The sequence below is a fragment of the Cololabis saira genome, chromosome 19 (assembly GCF_033807715.1).
Source record: "Cololabis saira isolate AMF1-May2022 chromosome 19, fColSai1.1, whole genome shotgun sequence".
Classification (NCBI taxonomy): Eukaryota; Metazoa; Chordata; class Actinopteri; order Beloniformes; family Belonidae; genus Cololabis; species Cololabis saira.
In genome coordinates, this window is record NC_084605.1 from 17741953 (window position 1) to 17761305 (window position 19353).

Sequence of the window (19353 nt, forward strand, 5' to 3'; positions counted from 1 at the left end):
ATATTTTTAAGCTCTTCAACAGTGTGTGTGTGTGTGTGTGTGTGTGTGTGTGTGTGTGTGTGTGTGTGTGTGTGTGTGTGTGTGTGTGTGTGTGTGTGTGTGTGTGTGTGTGTGTGTGTGTGTGTGTGTGTGTGTGTGTGCGTGTGTGTGTGTGTGTGTGTAGAACATTTCTGCAGTTAATTGTTTATTTTTAAACTGACAAATCATTTATCAATTTACAGAATTATTTACAAATGAATTCCTACTTTTCAACATAATTTGTTTTCTTTTGTTTGTTTAGATGTTTTTTTCTACATTTCTACCTTTATTTAATTTCATTGTACATGTATAATTACAAAAAAAATAAAGAAACAGACTAATTTTATTGTTATTTATAATTAGCCTAATATATTAATTATTTTGTTCCCCGTTGACAAAGATAAAATGTTTAATGTGTTAACCACTGAAGCTGATCTGGATGTTCTCAGTCCTTAGAAATGTTTGAAGTGAAATGAAAAATCAAAAATATTCTTAAAAACATAACCAAATGTTGTTGGTTATAAGCCACCCAGGTTTTGAATTATTATATACAAGAACCAAAAATGGAAAACATTTCAGATTTGATCCTTATTTTGTAGATTTTTATATGTAAAAGGAGCAGCTTGGACAGAAGGTCAGTTCCTTTTTTTCTTCTCACACACTACACAGCCTCTGAGTGACCAAAAAAACAAAACCACACACGTGCAAACGCGCGCACTCCCACGTGTAGCTTCCTGTCTGGAAATTCCTATATTCAAACGATAAGATCTAAATAAAGTAGAGTATAGTGATGTGAGTGCATTTCTTTATACAGTCTGGCTGCTGTTAGGCTGACTCTTTGCGTTTTCCACTCTGAAGATAGTGATCAGTGGCGTTTTTGTTGACGACAATCAGGATCTGTGACTGAGATATGTGGCATCAGCTTTCAGTACCGACACAAAACTCTGAATCTCCGCTGGTTTTTGTTCATTTCTGCTGACAGAATATCACCAGGCTCCTCTCTGCATTTGCCGATGACAGGAACCTTCAGGTATGCAAACAGACACCTGTACTACCATATTTGCATTTTGAGAAATTAGCATCTGATTTATCAAAGTCTGGTTGGGAGTTTACTGTTCCTTACTTTAAACATCAATGCTTGCTGCAGTCACTTCATTTTTACATCAAGATAAACAGGAACACACAAGATGTGAGTCATCTCAGTATGCATCATCTTAAACTGACAGCATCTCGCTGGAGTTTTTATTTACCAAGTGCTTTCACATACTTATCAAGAGAAAGGTGGAGAAAATCTACCCTCTAAGATTTAAGTAATACTGTACACCAGTTGTTTTGGCACATCTCTAGGAATCTACTCGCATTTTAACCCTAAAGGCCAAAACCTCAGCTTTTTCTCCTCACACCCAACAGATCGAGCAATAATGAAGCTGCTGTGTTGATAGAAAGATAGAAGGAGGTGTATTTAACTTTAATTATCTATTTAATTTTGAAGATGTTGTTCATTTCCTGCCTATAAGAGAGCCTTTTCTTCTTGACAGTGCAAGTTTTCAGTGCCTTCACTGTTACAGAAGCAATTATGACATTTTTGAGATGCAACAGCTTAAAAAAGCCCATTCATTTTGGATCAGATTATCAGTGTGGTACCAATGCACAAGACAGGCAGAAATTAAACAGATTCAATGGAGTCCAAATAAATACAGTCCAGAAACTATCCGTTAAAAATAATCAAACATTTTTTATTCAACAAACTGGTGTGTTCAAATTGTAAAATAAAACATTTAAAGCTCTCATCACTTCCTGGCTGCTCCTATTTTCCCATCATCATCATCAGGTATTTTTGCACCTGCAGCTTGAACACATTCATACACATCCACATGCAGCAGGAATAAGATAAAAAGGGTTGGGCCTCTTCCTGAACCCAGCGAGCTCGCCGGCGTATAGCTCCAGAAAGGAGGTCCCTGCTACTCCACCATGATCTTTTACCTCTTCATCCCTGCTCTCCTCCTTGGTGAGTCTGCACACTTATTGGGCATTTCATCTTTCATTCGTGTTATATTTATTTTTTCTTTAATTACTCTGTGGCGTATTTCTTCCCGATACGTGGGAACTGATAAGAGCTTCTTGAGGTTTTTTTTTTTAACATGACTTATTGTGATGATGAAATTGTCTCTTGTCTAGGTTTTGTGGAGTCACAACTAACACATTTCTCAGAGGAAATCTTGAGTAAGGTTGTGAACAACCAAACATTCGGCAAGTTCACAAATGACAACAGTAAGTTCACTTCTCGTGTCTTCATCACTGACTCTAGTGCTGATCAGTTACATTGTTGATTGATCTGTTAGCCTCTTAAATTGTCTAAATACAACCCACAATGCAAAGATACCCAATGTATTACCATAGATGGGATTGGGAAGGTCTTCATTTCTCACAGTCCCACACTAAGGAAAACATGAGTATTACTTCTTCACTCTTCCACATGGGGGATGTGTTTTATATTCCTGCAAAACAATGTTTTATTTATTTGTTTCAAGTTTAAGAAGTACCTGCATGAAAAACCAACTGATTAATACATTTTAAACACATTCTAATCACAAGTTTACGGCTGGATTTAGCCACACAGCATTAAAACGACTGAAAGCTGTCTAATGTACAGTACATATCACCTTTACGTTGCAGTAATCAAGTTTTCTGTATATATATAGTTTTTCTGTATGTATATATATGTCTGTATATATATATATATATATATATATATATATATATATATATATATATATATATATATATATATATATATATATATATATATATATATATATATATACATATATATACACATATATATACATACATATATATACACATATATACATACATATATATATATATATATACATATATATATATATATATATATATATACTGTATGTGTGTATATATATATATATATATATATATATATATATATATATACGTATATATACACATATATATACATACATATATATACACATATATATACATACATATATATATATATATATATACACATATATATACATATATATATATATATATATATATATATATATATATATATACTGTATGTGTGTATATATATATATATATATATATACATATATATACACATATATATACACATATATATATATATATATATATATATATATATATATATATATATATATATATATATATATATATATATATATATATATATATATTATTATGGAGAGCACAATCTCACATGAACATTTGAAATCATCCACTTACCATGCGCTGTTAAATAAGGTGAACAAACTCTTGTCTGCAGCTACGACAAGACCGAACAATTTGACTACCGGTTTGTTCGAAGATGAGCTGACTGAAATTGAGGCTGTGCTGCGCGAGAACCAGACATATGCTGTTATCCAAGAGGACAATGGTGAGAAGACAGGTCATGTGCATGTGATATGCAACCATTCTGTTGCATTCAACATTTCCATGATGATTCAGTTTCTATGCATTTTAAATATTGTGAAATTGTATGAAAAGGTTTGGACTATCTAGTTTTCAGTTTTCAAGTACAAAACATAGATAAAAGAAACACCTGGTGCTTGATGAGCTGCTAACTTCCACTTTACCCACAGAAAAGCATCAAGTTTGTATTTGTGTTCTGTGTACCTGTTAGTAAACGTATGCTTCAGGTATTTCTATTCATCCGACAGAAAGGTCCCAGCACCAGGAGTTCCCAGACAAACAGTACAATCATGCTGAGCTGATATACTTCAGCCACAGTGTCTGTGGTAAAGTGTTCCATCAGGAGATGCAGGCCATCAGCACAGAGGACTGGTGCGTCCTAGACAACATCATCAGGTGGGTTTTTCTTTCTCTCTTTGTCTGTACCTGTGATTCAGTCATTGGTTTCTTTGTGTGTTTCCTGGAAGCCTGATGGGGATTTTCCATTTTCAAAATATGCTAAAGTTGGACTGGTCTTATTCTAATACGTGTGGAGGGAATAATAAAAGCAAAATACTTCAGGAACACCACAACAGCCTGAGCTCGATTGGTCCAACGTCAGTTAAAAACAAAATCACGTGGACACTTTAGACACAACCGTGAAAGTAAAAGTATGACTTTATCTTTATGTTGTGCCTGTATACAAAGATAGGGAAATGAAAGCAGTCTACTCTTTTTCAGGAGTTATATTATTTTAAAGTAATGTAATTGATGACATTCTTTATTCTACTCCAAGTTTATCATGGCTTTTATTTTGAAATTATTGGTCTTTTGTAAAAAAAATTAAGAACTGTTCTGAAACAAGAACTAATGTTAAATTAAACTGTGACCTCAAAAGAGTTATATGTTTTTTTTTTCTTAATAGTTTTTATTTTTATGTTGTTTTTCCACTTTGTTTGATTATTTCATTTTAGTTTTAATTACTTAAACAAGCACACCAGTAGTCTTAGTTTAGAAAAACTGGTTGGTTTTAGTTTCGTGTTAGTCTTAGTTTTTGAGGTGGTGACTAACAGATTGACAAAAAAAAAGCTAGGAGGAAATAAACTTATAAACAACTCTGTACAGTACAAAAATGTCTTTATTCTTAACTTTGAGTAATTAGAGTGAGGAAAAAATTAATCAAGTAGAAAAATGAAGCCACAAACAAAAAATGTCAATACACGACATGAAAATGAAAACAAAGTTCATTTTTCACGCTAGTTTCAGTTTTAGTCTTAGTTTTTGTAAACTTTATTAGCTCTGCATCCATCATATCTGCTTTGATATATGTACAGATATACTTGTTAACTTCATACACACACACACACACACACACACACTCTCTCTCTCATACACACAGTAATTAATAGTGCATGACTTCTGGGATGTAGTTTGTGTATTAGACTGGTCATCTAGGGCTTTTCCAGGAATTTTTTAAAAAGCTCCAATTCGTGCAGTTTTTTCTTATCCTGCACATTATTTACTACATTTTGCAGTATCTGTATGCACTTTTTTACATTTTGCAGTATCTGTATGCACTTGTCATGTAGTATGCAGTTTTGAAAACAACCGCTCCATTGACTAAGTTGGCATCATTTCACTCTTGGAGGAAACATTTTTTCTCCTCCATTTTCTTCTAGCATGAATGGTCTGAACAGATCGGGCCGTGAAGGCAGCAGACAATATGTTGCTACCACAGAAGTGTGAATGCGTCCACTATTGGCGCTTTTCCACTAGTACCTACTCAGCCCAACTCGACTCGCCTGGGTTTTGTGCTTTTCCACTAGGGGTCGAGCTGGGTCGAGGTGGGTCGAAGCGTGCCGAGTAGGTACTTTTTCTGTAGCTACTCTGCCTAGGTTCTAAGCGGCTGAGTCGGCTGCATCTGACGTCATCACACTACACGCCACCGATTGGTCGGGGGGCGTGGCCGTCAGACGGATGTGGACATCAGTGAAAGAGCGACTCGACAGGCAATGGCAGCGCAAAAGTCTGTCTCGTGATCCAACTCTGAGGTGCAGATGTTCATAAACCTGGTGGCTGAGGAGAGAATTAAAAAGGGATCTAGACAGGCGATTAGGAACGACAAGATCTACCAGGAGCTCTGTCACTTCATAGCGGCTCCCGGCTGACTTTTCAGCAGCGCCGAGACAAACAAACAAAAACAAAAAGCGTCACCGCTTGAAGCTTCTCTCACTCATTTTTTAACTTGATATTGAACACAAGCCACAGACCCAGCAGCACATTTATCATCTTCTCCAGGTTCTACATCTTTAGTGTTGTCTTCTTCGTTTAGATCACACAATCAAATATGTCACAGCAGCTTCGCTCCAACTGGCCTACTTCTCATCTGGGTATTGAAAAGAAACAAGGGCAAGGTGAGTGGAGGCGAGACGAGTCGAGTCGGGCTGAGTAGGTACTAGTGTAAAAGCGGCATAAGTGATGGTTCATGCGAAATGCCAGATGCCTCCAAGACCAGAGACAAGGCAATGTTTTCATGAGGTTTTTATTTGCATTTCCCACGATATTCATTTTCTCTTAAACACCATTTAACAACTTAAACCTGGTAAAAGGTCGGTGGTGGGCCTGGTGATACTCTTTCACTGCCCCCACAAAGACGCTCTGTGTGCATATGTGACATAAAATCTGGTTGCTGCCAACAACACTGCAGCACAAAAGGGGAAAGTCTGCCAAATGCAGACTGTCCACAGTTATTCACAAGGAAGTTCTTTATCAGAACTATAGCGAACCGTCCGATAACATCAGTGCACAAACTCCTGGCTATCTTGGACAATGCCAGCCACCCTCTGCACAGTCGACAACCGGAGAAGCCGGTTCAGTAAGAGGCTGCTCCTCCCCAAGTGCAGGACCAACAGACTGAGAAACTCCTTTGTCCCCCGTACCAAACTGTTCAACTCCTCACTGGGGAGAGGAGGGCCAAGAAGAACTGAAGAACAGAAGAACAGAGGGACTGTGGGGGGTCAGTCAGTCTGTCTGACTTTCTATTTTTAGTTTTTATTTTTATTTTTACCTTATACTTTTATTTTTATTATCTTTATATGGGTGTTTGGTTTTTGGGGTGTTTGATTTGTAAATGACAGTGCTGTGTGAGTGAGATGGAGATGTCAATTTCCCCGAGGGAACCTCCCAAAGGGATTAATAAAGTCGTCTGAATCTGAATGTGAACATCAAGGACATTGGCTGAAGAGTAGATCTGGGCATAGTTCACAGACATACCACTCACACAAACACACACATGCACACAATAATAAACACACTTCCCCCACTATTCAACACCTTCCCTGGCTCCTCCCGTATCAACCCTCCCAACACAGCAAACCAGATCTAAAGGCTTCCCTCACCCCCCGCTCTCACCCCCACTCCCTCATCACAATTTCCGTTATCTGCTCTGTTTATGATGAAGCAGGAAGTAGTTTAAGTTAGGTTGGCTGTGCCACCATGTGTGAGAGCTCCAGGGTTCAAGAAAAGACGTTTTAGTTACATTTAACAAAATCAGTTTTTCATCATGAAGTTACATCATATGAAAATATGCAGGGACTTTGTCTTAAATGCTTAAATTAAATAAATTATTAGTGTTTTTTTCATTGCCGACACGTTGTTGAATGAAAATGGTCACTAGTCTTTTAAAGGTACTTCAATATTATTTAAAGTGTCCATATGGTGTATCCTGTTTAAACAAACATAAATGTGAATAAAAAGGTTTTACTCATGAAGTAATAAGTGTGAGAGTTGAAACGGAACGATAGAATGTAATTTGTTCTGAACAGCTGCATGTGTAAACAGATTGTAGTTACTGAGTCAACGCAGCAGGGGGCGCTGCAAATGAAGGCGTCACTTCACAGACGTTTTTCTAATCTAATCTTTCTGTCTTCATTTGAGATTCGTTCTCTCTATTTCAAGCTTTCCTGAAACAAAACACAGCTCTGTCCATTTCATGACACTTTCTTGTTTTTGAATCTTTTCATATCAAATTTTGAATGATATATGAGACAATAATAGTTTTAAACATTTTTTTCCTAGTTCATTAATCTGACACATTTTTTAAATCAATTAATCAATTGTACAAAGCTTAAGAAACCAGGTTTGTCTAATTTGATTTGTTCAATACCTGAATATGTAAAATATGTAAATATTAAAACTCACAGGCAATAAAGAAGATGTTTTTTCTTTTTCTAACTGTTAATCAATTATTCATCATATTTGAACTCATCTCCATCTACTGCAGACCTTACAACGACTTAACAGAATGCTTGAAGAGGCTCGCTGATCTTTGCTACAGCTACTTCCCGAACGCCGACATTGAAGACTTCTTCCTTTTCATCCACTCCAACTATTTCCAAAACTGCACCAATGAAGAGGAAGTCCAGTTTAAGGACGCTCCTCACAGCCTGGTGATCGTACTCACCGTCATCCCTGTGAGCATCATCCCTGTCCTGGTTTATTTGGCAGTTTCAAAAAGTTAAGTGCTGGCTGTGATGCAATAGAGGGAACGAAGATCGGCACATATTAGGAAAACAGTTTGAAAGTGTACAGTATTCAACCCCAAATCATAAGAAGCTGTGAAGGTCAAAAAGATGAAGGCATGAGTACAACACTGGCCGGCCTTCAGTGTCGATCCGTACCTGATTGAAAAAACTGAAACGATGACCACCTCGGATTGCTGCACATCTTGGTAGCTCCGACTCCAGAACACCTTTAAATGTTTCCAGAAGGAATCACAACATTAAAAAGTGTTGAAAGTGGTTCATTTGCTGTAAGCCCGAATGCAAACATGGATGTATATTTACAAGTCAAATTATGTTTAGATTTAAAAAAAAAAAAAAAAAACATTGTATTTAGAGTATATATTTTCACTTTCTTTTTATTGCATTTTCATTACTGTTATAACTGCTTCTGATTGGGGTGTTTATTCGTGTTTTAATGAGAATGTCTCAACAGAGACAATTTTATGAGGAGATCAATACTGCATCCCAGCTGCTCAAAATTCAGGCAAGAATTGCTTCTATCAGTAAACTTCCATTGGCATTAAACTGATATGATACAATATGTTGACAGCTTATTATTTTCATCAGTTTTTTTGTTTTTAAAAAAAAAAAATAAATAAAATTGTCAAATTGTTTAACTTAATTGTGTTGTGAGTACGTCAGAGGGCTACACAGACAAAAGTCCCAAACAAAAAAAATCCTCCAGCAGCATAATCTCAACTACATAGTAATTAAGGTTGAACACAGCAGATAGTCGTCTGTCTGTTGCAGCTGCATGTTGTGCTTGCACTGTACAGTCAGAGGTAACTCTATCCTACATCTGTCCTGGATGATGGAGGCAGCTCTCCTCAATAACTTCTTCAACTGCATTGTTGAGTCCTTGCTGAGCAGCTGCATCACCGTGTGGAGGGCAGCGCTGCAGAGAGTGGTGAAGTCTGCATGGAAGATCGCCAGGACTCCCCTGGCCTCCCTGCAGAGCATCTACCAGCACAGAGTCCACAGGAGAGCTGCTGCCATCATCAAGTCATATGTCTCACATTTTTTATGTATATTTACACATGTGCACACACACACACACACACACACACACACACACACACACACACACACACACACACACACACACACACACATATAGAACATATAGAATCCCTTAATAAATCAATATAAATAAATTAATCCGTTTTATATGAATGTACACAAAAGTAATAAATCTATACCCATCTATATACACATACCTACAGTGGGGCAAAAAAGTATTTAGTCAGACACCAGTTGTGGAAGTTCTCCTACTTAAAAAGATAAGAGAGGCCAGTCATTTTCATCACAGGTATATCTCAACTATGAGACAAAATGGGAAAAAAATCCAGAAAATCACATTTTCTGATTTTTAAATAATGTATTTGCAAATTATAGTGGAAAATAAGTATTTGGTCAATCACAAAGGTTCATCTCAATACTTTGTTATATACCCTGGCTTTGTTGGCAATCACAGGTCAAATGTTTTCTGTAAGTCTTCACAAGGTTTCCACACACTGTTGCTGGTATTTTGGTCCATTCCTCCGTGCAGATCTCCTCTAGAGCAGTGATGTGTTGGGGCTGTCGCTGGGCAACACAGACTTTCAACTCCCTCCAAAGATTCTCTATGGGGTTGAGATCTGGAGACTGGCTAGTCCACTCCAGGACCTTGAAATGTTTCTTACGAAGCCACTCCTTTGTTGCCAGGGCGATGTGTTTGGGATCATTGTCATGCTAAAAGACCCAGCCACGTTTCATCTTCAATGCCCTGCTGATGGAAGGAGGTTTTCACTCAAAACCTCACGATACATGGCCCCATTCATTCTTTCCCTTACACGGATCAGTCGTCCTGGTCCCTTTGCAGAAAAACATCCCCAAAGCATGATGTTTCCACCCCCATGCTTCACAGTAGGTTTGGTGTTCTTTAAGAGGAGCCTCTTAAAGAAGAAGTTACAGGTCTGTGAAAGACAGAAATCTTGCTTGTTAGGTGACCAAATACTTATTTTACTGTGGAATTTACCAATTAACTCCGTAGAAATCCTACAATGTGATTTCCTGGATTCTTTCCCCCCATTCTGTCTCTCATAGTTGAAGTGAACCTATGATGTAAATTACAGGCCTCTCTCATCTTTTTAAGTGGGAGAACTTGTGCAATTGGTGGCTGACTAAATACTTTTTTGCCCCACATATACAAGCAGACGCTTAACAAACAAAGAACACATAAATCCTGTTTAACATGTCTGCAAAGGGGTCAAAGAAGTAAACCTTATTTAATCCTACGCCGCCTCTCATTACACTTTACATTCATCTGGTTTTCTGAGTCTTGTGAATTTATGGGGAAAAAACAAAACATTTACATATAAAGTAATGCAGAAATTCATCTAATATTAGTTTAATGCTAAATTTAGCACTGTAAACATCCAGATAGACTTTCACCTCCAACTACACACTCACGTGTAGTATGAGTGTGTGGTGGTTTCACACCCACATTCACAGTGCACCCGAGAGCACTCAGGCTTCCCCCCACCTCCCAGAATCCCATCATGCTGCACTCTGACACCAAACCCACCCTTGTGCAGGCAGCGCAGGTTCACTCAGGTTCCTGTCTACACCCATTTCCTGTCAACCTACTTCGAATAAAGGGCACTCGTGTCAAAAAAAACAAGGTTCACCTCAGATCATCAACCCTGTACTTGTTCAGAATCACCTGTCTGAGCCTTTTCTTAAACAAACTCAGGCTTGGACGTTGCTTCAGTTCCGGTCTGAGTTTATTGGATGTTGAATGTGAGGTTTCCAGCAGATCGTGGTCGATCACACCCAGAAACTTAACTTAATTAACTCTGTCTACATGTACACACCCTCTATCCCTTTTAAATCACTGTTCCCCAAATGTAATGATACTTTATTTATATAAAACCACGTTTTTGTTCAGTTCTAAGGTGATGTGAGAAGGTGAACAACCCCTCTCCTTCTCACCGTCACTGTCGGGCTTTGTAAATATGTGTGGCGTGTGCCAGTGTTGTATCGAGATCAGTTCCCCCGTCAAGATGTGTTTCCCCCTGGTCCCGCCCCCGTCCGAAATGGCCCGAACGGTCGTGCCAAAAAGTGTTTAAAATGGTCAAATATGATGATATCAGCCTGTAAATCACAGGACTTATCTGTGGTGGTGAAATAAGTCAGCAGTATGAATTTGAAAGAAGTGTGAGCCTCCCTTCATGATAAACAGAGGGGGAACGCATTCTGACAGCAGTATTTCAAGCTGTCAAGCTGTTCTAATTTATGTAGAAAAAACAAGCTTTAGATTGTTTTTAAGACATTCAAGGCCTGTTTAAAATATACATTAAATGCCATAATATGTCCCCTTTAAATAGGGGAAAAGTAGTGAGGGAAGATGTATAAATGACGGACACAGCTCACACAGCCACACAGGGGCTTTATCGAGCCGGGGCCCGGGTGGGCATGGCCCATGGTGCCCAGGGGTGGTTGGTTTTTTGGTATATTTATATTTGCAGTAATAATTATATTAAGTTGTATTAGATGTGTGGGCATTATATGAAGTGTTTAAAGTCTAATGATTATTGTTGATTATATTATATTTTGGGTGAGGTTATACAGCAGTTGGGGACCGTTATGTTACGTTTGCCCCAATTACGTTTGGCAGGCTGCTGTATTTAAAGGAGCTTGAGGCCGGATTGAGGCAGGATTTATGAAAAAAATTCGTATACGTTTCAAGTTTTCTAGTAATAATGTCAGATGAAGCGTTCCAAACCCAAAAGAATGAGCCCTCTAGCGTATCTCTCCGTTGCCTTGAACAGGCTGTGTGCTGCAAAATGTGCTGCAATTCTGGGCCCGAATTTCCCACGCTGGGCTGCGGATGTGACGTCACATGACGCTGCATGCGCGTTCTCGTCGGGGGTACTGCAGCCAACAGCGAAGCCGGCACGGGAGAACGGGGAGAACGCGCATGCAGCGTCATTTGACATGTTTTCAGACAGCCAAAGTTTAATGTTTCCAGGGTACGTGATGAACTAGACTTGAGTGGAAGACAGCTTTGCAGATCATGTGCATATATATGAAAAGAGATTATGACGGAAATGATTGACCCTAACGGCAGCATGTACTGTATAATGAAAATAGGACAGGGCCCAAAATGGATCCCTGAGGCACACCAGAAGTCAAAGGGGCTGAGGAAGATGATGTGTCAGTAGTTTCTTAAATAGGATCTGAACCACTGCTGCACAAGACCCTGCAGGCTCACCTGTTGATCCAGAAGTTTCATGAGGACTGAGTGGTCAACAGGGTCTAATGCCGCAGCATCAATAGCAGCACTGGTTTATTAGCATCCAGGGACAGGAAAATGTCGTTCTGGTCCTTTAGCAGAACAGATTCATTACTGTTACGGGTTCTAACTCTTGATTGGAATATCTCATAAGATTTTTATTTTCTAAAGAGGAAAGCAACTGGGTGATGAACAACTTTTTATAGAACGTTGGATAGAGAAGTTAAATGAGACACTGGTCTAAAACTGGAGAGGACTGTAAGATCAGGATTATTCTTTTTTAGCAGAGGCCTCACCCCAGCTTGCTTAAAAACAGTTGGTACGGATCCTGAACCAAGACAGCTGTTCATAAACAAGAGGAGACAAGGGCTTTCTGTGTGAAAAATCTGTTGACATGGAGACGTGTCCAGAAGACAGCTTGTTAGTCTTGACTGCTGGACCACTTCAGAGAAGAATGATAAGGACACAGACTCAAACACATTAAACTGAGCAGAAGGCGCAGAAGAAGAACATATATCGTGACTTTTTTATGATTGTTCAACCTAACAGAAGATTTAAGATGTTTATTTTCATATACAACAGGAAAGCAAGTTCTCTGTGATATGAGATTCTTTCTTTGCTGTCCACCCTGATGCTGGGGTATAGGTACAAAAAATAGAAAATACACAGTGTAATAACAAAAAAATGCAAAAAAGAATCAATAAAATACAGAAGAAAGTCAGTCTCAGGTTGACTTTGACACATTTGATAACATTAGAGGTGTGCTGGTTCAGTTATCAAAGAGTTATTAATAATTGTCCTTCGACAATTATTCATAATTAATAAAGTAGATTATTTATCAAATTAAATTATCAAAATGAATTAATCAAAACGGGGCACCACCTGACTTATCAGGAAAATGATAACTAAACAGCAAAGTCAGTCTCAAGGTAACAGTTATTCCACAGAATAACAGTGAAGGAAGGAGTCCGAGCACAGACCTTTGCAACCAGCAGTTGTGACAAATATGTACAAAATAAACACAAACAACTTTTCTCCTTCAAATTATTCAGAATTTATTTACACCCATGTTAAAAGATGATAAAACAACACTTAGGATAAATTCCGACGCCTAAACTACACATGAACAACAACTAACTAATCATTAAACACAAACTTCAGATCATCTGTGTGTATATATATATATATATATATATATATATATATATATATATATATATATATATATATATATACAGCTCGCTTAAATATGTCATTTAAATATATCAACACTGCCCTCCCCCTGACATTTATTTATTCTCACAGGACTACATGCATCCTCAACACATTGCACACCCCCCTCTTTTTTGTATCTGTCCTTTTCTGATTATAAATACCTGGCTGTCTTAGCGAGCACAACGCATTATATATTTATTCACACACACTACAACACATTACACACTCTCCAAACTGCACCCCTCACTGTCTCGCTCCACTTTTGTCTTCGGCAGAATGTTTTTCTTTCTCCTTTTTTTCTTTTTTTGTTTCTCTTCTTTCTCATTCCTTTTCGTGAGCGACTAATGATATATAATAGACTGCCAAGGGGGCTGGTAAAGGAGACACACTCACGCACATGCAAACATACACAAAAAAAACCTTGTTTGGAGATTAAAATGCATATATATGCTTTAGGTTTTTACCAAACTTTGTATTGACCATTAATATATATGCAGACAAGGAAAAAAGAAAAAAGAAAAAAGAAACCTGCAGGACAGTGGGCCCCAAGGACCAGGGAGGAGAAACACTGCTGAAGATGATGAGATAGTCAATGTATACTTTAGGTTGAGTAACATTATTCTGAAATTGTTTACAGTTTGTGAATACGGTTTTGGCAAACTAAAGAACCTGTTACCCGTCTTTGGTTCTGAGAGAAAGTTTTTCTAAAATGTTCATTTTACACTCAGTTATATCAAGGACCAGTCGCCAAAAAAAAACAAGTTTTTTGGCAAATTGACTGCTCTTTCTTTTTTATTATTATTATTATCATTACCTTTTTCATTTTAATTCTCAACAGCAAAAATATTATTCAGGTGCTCTAGAAACCACTGGTAAAAAAGTAAATAACTCTTATAATATGTACCGAATCTCTTCATGTTACATCATATCTTAAACTTTTAAAAAAGTACTAGCACATGAATGAATGCTAGTGAATTTAATTACATCGTAGGAATTTAAATAATCAGACGTCAGAACAGTGTCGTTATAAAATCACAAAGCTTTGTGAAAAGGTTGATTATTTTATATGATTATTTTTGTTGTTTAATTTTGAAGGCTACACGACAACCAATCAAGTTATAAAGTGTTACAAATTTGTAAACCAAAAGTAAGCTTTAATAATTAATTAAACTCTAGTCACATGTTTAATATGAATCCTAATGATTTCCATTAAAATCATCTGAGGTGCATACATTAAAGGATGGTGCAAATGTTACTCTGCATTTCAATACCATGTGGCTGGATGTCGTTTCATGCAAATGCAACTCAAAAGAAGGGAAATGTGCATTTATCTTTGTAAGTGTGCTATTTCCAGTTGTAGATCCATACAAAGTGTTCACTTGTGGAACATAGCAGTAGTGGAAAAGAGCAGTATTAGGTCAAAATAAAATTATGATTAATGACATTTAAGAAAAGGAGCTTTATGTAAACAGTACAACAGTGTGACTCCGTCTGAGGTGAGTGTCTTTAGTAATGAATGAAGCTCTGAGAAGCAATCAGTTCATCTTGAACTTGGACTTCTCATAGGATTGGATGAAAATACAAAAAAAGTAGTCTGAGCAACACATTTCTACTGAGCTGGTTCATGTCAGCCCAGCCCAGTGTGCTTTCCACATACATAACATTTTGAGTATTTTTTAAACAAACAAATAAAAAGTATATGAATTCCTTGCATGAAGATACCTGTCAAGAAGAGGTTATGTAATTTGCATGTTTGTTTGTTTTTAGCAATTAAAAACATTTTTTTATGTAGAAACCCAATAAAGTGTCATGCAGACTGGACTCATTTTAGTTAAAATTGTCAAATACATCACTGGCCTGTCAGAGGTAAGATTATCTATTTTAATAAGCAGTAAATTGGCATTAAAATGATGCAACAGTGTGAGCTAAACAAATTACATTCACGTTTTGATTGCATGTGTGAGGAGTCACTCCTGCTTTGTTTTACTCTTCCTGCACAGTCGAAGGAAAAGGAACCTTACGGCTCCAACTACCACGGCTGTCGGCAATAATAGGATTGACAATAAAAAGCAGAAAACATCTACTGAATAATAAGCATACCAGGGCATCTTGTAAGACTCTGTACGTAAATGTGCCGCTCCTTTGTGCCGCATAACAAACTCAATCCAATAAACAGCAGTGTCCAGAGGATGCACTGGCTTATCTCGATGGAGGGCAGACAGCCGCTTCATGTTGTTCCTGTAGGAGGGATTGTAAAGAACCTCTTGTACTGCCTGCAAAAAATTCTGGCTTGTGAGCTTTGATGCATCCACGACCTTCGCAGCTCCTCGTGCTTCCAATCTTAAAACGTTTTCGAACTGATCAAACAGAAGAGGGATACCTACAACAGGTACTCCGTGGTAGATGGACTCGTAGATTCCGTTTGTGCCACCGTGAGCCACAAAGGCTTTAATCTTTGGGTGACCCAACAGGTCATTTTGAGGCATCCATTTCACTAGAAGAGTATTGTTCCCCAAATTGCTGGGATGGTCACCAGCATGCCTCCAAAGGACCTTTTGGGGAAGTTGGGCAAAAGCAGCGGCTATTTCTGAGGTAATTTCTGTGGGCAGACCTTTCACCAGTGTTCCCAGAGACATCAGGATGAAGCCATGCTCTCCTGAACTCTGAACAAACTCCTCCAGCTCTGATGTTAGAGGCTTAGAGGGCTTACACTGAAACCCACCAATGTAAGCAATGTTTGGCATGGTTGGCCGTGGGAATTCAAAAACAAAGTCCACCCTCATGAGCCAGATGTCTGCTCCCTGAAGAAGATGGTAAAAGTTGACATCTCCACCAAGATAACGTTCCACCAGTCTATCGTAGTGAGGACACACAATCAACTTGTCTATGCATGTGTTCAAGGCATAAAATAATGTGTTTTTGACTCTTTCCCAAAACATCATCTTGTCAGTAACTGCCAATCCCGAAATTGGAACATATGAGGTTGGAGATGGTGCCACCACAAAATGACCCTCTCCACTGGTGATCCATCTCACATTAAAAACTGTTGGCAGCTTTAGTTTGTGAGCAACGAGAACACCGACAGGTAGCCCAGGATCCAGAAGAACCATGTCAAACTGAGAGTCCCGAATACTCTGCAACAGAGTCTTGTTCTCAAATATTTCAGCCCCCAAAAGGCTGGCCTGATAGTGAATGTTCGACAGCGCACTGAGCATCTCCCAATAGAACTTCATAAAGCCAATAATAGATCCTCCCTCCTTCTGGATCTCCATCATCTTAACCAAGAAGGTTACAAAGAAGTCCTCCTGCTCTATGGGAATAGCTTGTGGCAGAGTGACGGTGATGGAACGGTAATGCGGTGCATTTTCTTTGATATACCAGCTGGTGGTGGTGTGGACAACGGTGACCTCGTGGCCTTTGGTGTGAAGGTTCTGAATCAGCAGGTTCATGTTGACCCAGTGGCTGCCATCCACTGGGAAGACCAGAATCCTTCCGGCTTTGACACCAGGGCCAGTCAGGATGGAGACACTCATTAGCACAAGGAGAGAGGCTTCCGAAAGGATTGTCATTTGCTCAACTCTGTGGAAAACAAGAACATTTATCTTTCAAACTGGTAATTTTTCTGGAATAACCACTAAACCTTTTGAAATGTGTTCCTTGTTAACAACAGTGTGAAGTTGCATTACACTTTGGTTCTGTGTAGACTTTCTTTACACCACTATTTTTACATTATCTGTTAGTTTCCTCGCATAGACAGCTTTTTATGTGCTGGCAATATAGAAATACAATCCTAACAAAATTAACTGAATTTGAATGAACCAGATTAAATCCTTTACTTGATAGGATTCAGTTGTAATATGATTGGATTGAATTCAACTGTGTTTAGATTTATCTGTGCCCTGACATGGTTTTTATTCACAGTTGGTGCTATGTAATTAGATTGAATTTATTTGAAAGTGAAATAAACACATACATAAAAATGTAGAATAAATTGGTGAAATAAAACATTAATGTATGTAACAACAACAGATAGACATTAAAAAGAATATTTTGATCGATGTTGTCCAGAAAGGGAATGTGGGGGACATAAAAGCTATGTCTCTGACTTCAGTGATAGAGGTTTCCTATTTTAGATATAATTCAAAGATCAAAAGCTGGTGTAAAACTGTTATCATGTTCATTTAAAAGAGCATCATTTTGCATTTTTGCCAAAAAGACTATTTCTTTATAGTGATTTGCATCCTGCAAATCCCTGGCATGTCCATGCATCAAATCTTGATTCCTCACAGATACTCAATTCCAACAAGATGTTCAATCTTGAAATATATTTTGTTATTTAAACAGGGCTGAATGCGCTAAATGCTCAGTAACTCACACCTGGGAAACAGTTTTGCTCCACACAAGTATGGTTTCTCACTGGTCTAAATTGTCATGGTTCTTTTGTTGCATTTGGAGGACTTGTATAAACCTTAACACCAGTTTGCAATGCTTGTTACTTTGAAAACTGTGAGGTTAATTAACCTTTAAACTTGTTTTTGTCCTTACGAAACTGTCACATGCTTTGTGAACAGATGTTACAACAGCCACTTCCTGATCTACTCAGGGTTTTGGACTGTTCTGGTGACATCTGTCTACTGTAGTGTCATGGATTCAATCACACGATATCACTTCCACCCATTATCTACTGTTCACTGTTCACTGTCCTTATTTGGTTAGTTCCTGTCAAGTTTCTTAATAAAAGCATCATACAGAGGGGAAGCCTTTGGGAAGAATTTGCTGTCGGGGGGCTCTCACAGAGAGCCCCTGACCCCCTGTTGCTCTCCCCCTTCTGCAGAAGTGTGTTAAAAGACCATCTCAGGCCAGTCTCTGTGTCTTTCCTTATTACGAACTTATGTAATGTTGATTTTGCCCTAACAAAATCATCTCAGTGCTTTTGTATTTTCATGCTCTACATGATCCCTGTGGTCAGGATTTGCTCATGATTCCACCGTGTAATGACTGTAAGGCAATCAAAAGCTCATGTCTAAGAAAAACAAGACATGTTGCTCAATAAATCAAAGTCCAACTGAATGCATGCCCTGCTAGAGTTACTGTAGCCTACTGTAGTCTCATGATCTCATTATCTGTATGCAGCAGACTGGCCAACAAACCTCAAACATTTAGAAGCAACATGCCCTGAAGTGCAGTTTCCTGTCCTCACGCCAGTTTTGTTTAGAAAGTTAAAAGAGGAATGTCCTGCCACACTCTTTTCTATCCTAAAGTGCAGGGTAAGCAGCTGTCTGGTAATATGTTGTAGAAAAAAGTATTGTAACCTACCTTAAACCTCTCACAAAAGTGGAAAAAATGTAGTGTGTGCCTGCTCTGGAGGAATGAAGTCCACCTCTTTTGTGCTGCAGAACTTAAACCCCTGATTATGTGTTACATAAGGAAAAGGGGGAGGAGTGTGCAAGGAACAGACTTTGGGGGATACATGAATGAGGGGGGAAAGAGTCATTTTTCTCACCTTGCCCACCCTCTAAATCCGAAACAGACGTTTCTAGTTCATGGTTAAGCTTGAAGGATCTGGCCTGTGTTGTCCTGCAGACAGAGATCATTCTGTCAGATACAGTATTTAGCTTACTAACTAGTCATCACTTTTCTAAATGAGCCTGAAGAAAACAACACTAGTGTTATTGGTACTGATGATCACTAATGTAATAATAAAAAGAAATAAGAAAAGGTTCTGTTTATATGGTGATGGTTCCCGAAGTTCCGCTGTGGCAGTGGCGTGGTCAAATTCACCATACAGTTATAATGATTATCCTCGTATTGGGATTGCTATAA

At 38.2% G+C, this 19353-nt stretch overlaps 2 protein-coding genes across 2 annotated transcripts; one reads left to right on the plus strand and one right to left on the minus strand.

Annotated features, from left to right (window-relative positions):
* The first annotated feature begins 1989 nt into the window (after positions 1-1989).
* LOC133419011 (receptor activity-modifying protein 1-like) lies at positions 1990-8656 on the plus strand. Its single transcript, XM_061707993.1, has 5 exons — positions 1990-2026; positions 2197-2289; positions 3353-3463; positions 3747-3894; positions 7760-8656. Exons 1-5 carry the CDS (start codon positions 1990-1992, stop codon positions 7995-7997), a joined length of 627 nt encoding a protein of 208 aa, XP_061563977.1. The 3' UTR covers positions 7998-8656.
* Positions 8657-13549: 4893 nt separating this feature from the next.
* On the minus strand, positions 13550-18912 carry LOC133419239 (UDP-glucuronosyltransferase 2A3-like). The gene is made up of 2 exons (XM_061708297.1): positions 18847-18912; positions 13550-17109 (listed from the first exon to the last, which is right to left on the minus strand). The coding sequence occupies exon 2, from the start codon at positions 17097-17099 to the stop codon at positions 15498-15500; it is 1602 nt and encodes a 533-aa protein (XP_061564281.1). The 5' UTR covers positions 17100-17109; positions 18847-18912; the 3' UTR covers positions 13550-15497.
* Positions 18913-19353: the final 441 nt, after the last annotated feature.